This window comes from Microtus pennsylvanicus, chromosome 3 (assembly GCF_037038515.1).
Source record: "Microtus pennsylvanicus isolate mMicPen1 chromosome 3, mMicPen1.hap1, whole genome shotgun sequence".
In the NCBI taxonomy this organism is placed as follows: Eukaryota; Metazoa; Chordata; class Mammalia; order Rodentia; family Cricetidae; genus Microtus; species Microtus pennsylvanicus.
Window position 1 is genome coordinate 13,242,497 of NC_134581.1, and position 4,541 is coordinate 13,247,037.

The 4,541-nt window shown below is 49.7% G+C and overlaps 1 protein-coding gene across 1 annotated transcript; it reads left to right on the forward strand.

The window, feature by feature from the left end:
* The first annotated feature begins 489 nt into the window (after positions 1–489).
* Cripto (cripto, EGF-CFC family member) lies at positions 490–4,002 on the forward strand. The gene is made up of 6 exons (XM_075967697.1): positions 490–509; positions 1,325–1,383; positions 2,161–2,256; positions 2,591–2,705; positions 2,790–2,899; positions 3,887–4,002. The coding sequence occupies exons 1-6, from the start codon at positions 490–492 to the stop codon at positions 4,000–4,002; spliced, it is 516 nt and encodes a 171-aa protein (XP_075823812.1).
* Positions 4,003–4,541: the final 539 nt, after the last annotated feature.

The following is a 4,541-nucleotide window of genomic DNA, read 5'->3' on the forward strand; positions in this document are numbered from 1 at the left end:
ATATAATAAATAAGTCTTTTTGAAAAGGAGAGAGAGAAAAAAGAAACCTGCACCTAACCAGACACTGCTAGTTAGCTAGTCAAGTTCACCGCCCGGCCTTGCAAAGCCAGGGCCTAGCAATGGGCGTGGGGCTTCCGGCTCTCCGCCCACCTGAGGGTCCTCCCCGCCACCCCTTGGGTTTCTAGTGGAGGAAGAAAGGTCCCTGGAAGTCCTTTCTCAAGGTCAAAACGGTTCTATTGGAGGGAGAGCCGCACCCCCCACCCCTCCCCACCCCCGCCCCCAGTCTGCTTGGAGACCTTGGCCGCCTCTGCCCCAAGACCCTCCGGGCCAGGTGCGGTTCTCATCTGGAATATCTTTCTATTTAATTTACTATTTTTCACTTTGAGAACTTAACCTTTGTGTGTTTGGGGAATGGTTTTATGATTTAAAGCCATTTGCTAATCCTGTTTTCCGAGTGTTTTTCTCCAACGTTTTCACGAGCCGCGGAAGATGGCGCACTTCTCGTCCAGGTATGAACTAACTTTGAATTTTTGATGGCTGGAGACTGCAACTTCAGAAAATCATGTTCTACCCTTCTCTGATTTTTATCCAACGTAAACCTTAAAATACTGCTAGAAGCATTGGTGCTTTTCCTGAAGATCCTGGAACTTTGTACTTAGTTGCATACTACTTTGCTGTTGACTTTTTAAATATTCATTATCTGTGTGTGTGCACGCGCGTGTGCCGGTGTGCACGTGTGCCCGTGTGAGTGGAGGTGAGAGGATGACTTGCTGGGGTCAGTTCCTTGTGTGGGTCCCGGGCATCCAGCTCAGGTTGTGAAGTTTCGTGGCAACTACCTTTCTCAGCTTCCTCCTCATGACAATCATGTTGTGACGCTGCCAGGGAAGTAATGCATCCCTCCTCTTGCATAAACAATATTAGCACTGCAGCCAAATTAAGATTGCTTCTAAAAGTTAATGGTATAGACAAATTCGGTTCTTTAAAAAGCTATCAAGAGCAACAAACAAACTTGGAAACATTTTAAATGACAGGACAGGTTTTTTTTGTTTTGTTTTCCCAGTGATGCTGGGAATCGAACCAGGATCTGAACGGCTAGGCAAGTTCTCTACCCCAGTCACAACCTGTACAGCCATTTTAAAATTCACATATGTAAACTGTACCGTGGAAAACCATGCAACTTATGCAGAATAGTTCCTTACTGTAGGAACCACTGGACGGAGAAAGGGGGCGCTCTTGGGTCTCCTTAGAAACCCGTGGTCTTCTGCCGAGAAGACTCCAATTTTACATGCTTTTTGCTAACTGATGTCCAATTTCCTTTTCCTAGTCTGGTTTTACTTGTGGCCATTTCCAATGCATTTGAATTTGGACACGTTGCTGGTGAGAGTTTTCTCCTTTGGTTTAGGGTTCAGGGGTTTTATGGGGGTTGGGGAGCTTCAAGACAGGTGTTCTGTGTTGCCCTGGCTGTCCTGGAACTTGGCTCTATAGACCAGACGGACTTTGAACGGAGAGAGATCCACCTGCCTCCGCCTCCCACCACTGCACAGCTGGGGTTCAGGTTATGGGTGTCACTGTGTCCTGGGATTCCTGCTTCTGCCTCCATCAATGTCAGTGCTACCACCACACCCAGTGAGTTTTTACCCACATTTGTTTTTGTGTTTTGCTTTTGGGTAAAAGCACCGCAGCCCAGGTTGCCTAGGAACTCACAATACAGCCAAGGCTGACCTTGAACTCCTCATTCTCCTACCTCTACCTCCCAAGTTCATTACTGAATCTGGCTGAATTACTTTTCCCTTTTGAACCCCAACTTTTTTGTTGTTGCTCACATGGTGCTGGGATAGAGCCCTGGGCTTTGCACCTACTGAATATGCTCCCAGATCACCCTCCACTCCATCCCCTCCCCTGTGCTGACATCTAAGCCTTCTGTAGGCTAAGTACACAGCCACTGAGCTACAACCTCAGTCTTTAGTGTTTGGGACAGGGCCTCAGGCTGACCTCTAACCCGGGATCCTTCCTCTACCTCCTGAGGGCTGAGCTCAGAGGCATGTGCCGCCATACCTTTTGATGGGGGTGCCTCTTATGAACACCAACAACATTTTGTGTGGCCTGAAATGCATAATACAGGCTTGGGCCACCGTGAGCTGGCTGTTCTGTCTCCGAGAGAGGTGGCCATCAGAGATGACAGCCTTCGCAGCCAGGAAGGACCTGCAGTCCGTGCTCGTTCTTTGCAGATGGTGCCTTCCGTGGGGATACAGAGCAGTAAGACTTGCTTGCCTTGATTCGTCTCTTTCCTGCCCTTGACACATCTCTGCAGTAATGTTTTCACACTTACCCTGAGAGAGCGGGTGTGTGAGTTAGCGACTGGGTGTATTGTACCAGCATGGGGCATAGAGGGAAGTGAGACAGGGTGCTGGGTCACATCCCTGAAGTGCAGTTTTCTCCTGACTGGTCTGAACATGAAAATGATTCCCCTAAAAGATGGAGTCTTAGGCTATGGGCTCTTCAGAATACTCTGGGGAGATGAAGGCCAGTGATGAACCTTGCTTACGGTTCATCAGTCCTCCACCTGCCCATGACTTCTTCCACCTTTCAGCTAAGTTGCTTAATAAAACCTGCTGCCTGAATGGAGGGACCTGCATCCTGGGGTCCTTCTGCGCCTGCCCACCTTTCTTCTATGGACGCAACTGTGAGCGTGACGTACGAAAAGAGTAAGCTGCTGGTGGGCAGGGCTGAGCGGTGGGGGGGAAGGGGGCGAGAGGAATTTACCGACAGTGTTGTCTCTTCTTTATCAGGCACTGTGGGTCTGTCCTCCATGGCACCTGGCTGCCCAGGAAGTGCTCCCTGTGCAGGTGCTGGCTCGGCCAGCTCCACTGTTTTCCTCAGACCTTTTTACCTGGCTGTGGTAAGCAACTCTCTAGTCCTGTCCAGTCCTGTAGATGCCCAAGGGACTCCCTTTCTGCCTCCTGGTCTAACAGGACCTGCCAGCAAGGCTTCTGTTTATAAATAGCATAAGGATTCCAGGGGGCATAGAGCCTGGGAATCCTTGCTGGGTGCCCCTTGAACACTAGGTCCTTAGGGAGTGCTCCCTTAGGTGTGGTGTCCCTGGGAAATGTTTCTTTAGACGTGGTGTCGTAGTGACTGACACAGGGTCATTGGTGGATGCTACCTTAGGCATATGAGGTCCTCAGGCAGTGTTCTCTTCGATGTGGGATCCTTGAGAGTGCTCCCTCAGGCACGGGTCATCCGGGTGTTGTTGGGCATTCCCTCAGATGCGTTGAGGGGGAGTGCTCCCTCAGTTACAGAGCTGTGGGTGTGCTGTCCCTGATACGGTGGATCTTTAGGAGAGCTCTTAGGTGTAGGGTCCTTGGTGCGGGATACTCCCTCAACCCATGGTGTCACACTACCTGTGGGGTTCCTTCGAGTCTACTGGACACCCATATCCAGCAGGCTTCTGCTAGACACAGTGAAGAGAAAAAAAACTTGCCTCTTAAACATGAAGCAGTGCCTGCTGGTGTCTGCCTTTGTGCAGAAGAACCTAAGAGACTCCAGGGCGGTCATTCAGTGAGAACCCACCTTAACAACGAATCCTTCCTGTACACTGCTGGGTTTGGCTTTGTTGTTTAGAGTTTTATTGTTATTGTTGTTTTGTTTTGTTTTGATTTTTGGTTTCGGCCTATAAAAAGCTAACAGTGGGTTTGTGGAGAGTTTTGCTCTTGGGGGAGTCAGAGAGTCATATAGTTAGTACTGCTTATCCGGTGGGCACTCTGTCCTCGTCCAGTTAGGCCCCAGCGGAGTTCTGGGTCTTGTAGGCAGACCTGTCTTCAGTCAGTGGAGGCAGCAGGGAAGCTGGAGGGATTTCCTTTAATGACCTAGTATTTCTACCTTTCAGATGGTCATGTGATGGACCAGGATCCCCCAGCATCCAGGACTCCAGGACGAGCACCCTCTGTGCCAACCACTTTCATGCTAGCTGGCATTTGTCTTCTTCGGGAAATGAAAGTGTAGGTGTCGGGCTGGAGAGATGGCTCAGCGGTTAAGAGCACTGACTGTTCTTCCAGAGGTCCTGAGTTCAATTCCCAGCAGCCATGTGGTGGCTCACAACCACCTATAATGAGATCTGGTGCCCTCTTCTGGCCTACAGGCAGGATACTGCATAAATAAATAAATCTTAAAAAAAAAAAAGTGTAGATGTCCTATGCCTTCAACGCCAGTGTCCTAACAAAGACGATCATTTGTCATTCGTTGGAAAATAATGCTCATCCCTGACACTCCCTGCTAAGCACTATCTGGGCCTTACCTTGGCACAGCTTCACCTCTTTCTGGCTGAACTGGTGGTCAGAGTCATAGCCTGTGGGGCCAAGCACAGCACTCTAACACTGAGCTTCATCCCCACCCTAAAAGCTATCTACTTAAAAACTCTGTGTACCACATGACTACATCCTCCTTTTTTTAAACATATGTATTTTTGCCAGGCGTTGGTGGCGCACGCCTTTAATCCCAGCACTCGGGAGGCAGAGGCAGGTGGATCTCTGTGAGTTCGAGGC

What these genes read in the sequence shown, in the direction of transcription:
- Cripto (XM_075967697.1), top strand. Translation starts at nt 490, where the DNA reads ATGGCGCACTTCTCGTCCAG. An exon ending in TGGACACGTTGCTGGTGAGA is followed by an intron (nt 1,384 to 2,160) that starts GTTTTCTCCTTT and finishes TGTCTCCGAGAG; the next exon opens with AGGTGGCCATCAGAGATGAC. An exon ending in GACCTTTTTACCTGGCTGTG is followed by an intron (nt 2,900 to 3,886) that starts GTAAGCAACTCT and finishes TCTACCTTTCAG; the next exon opens with ATGGTCATGTGATGGACCAG.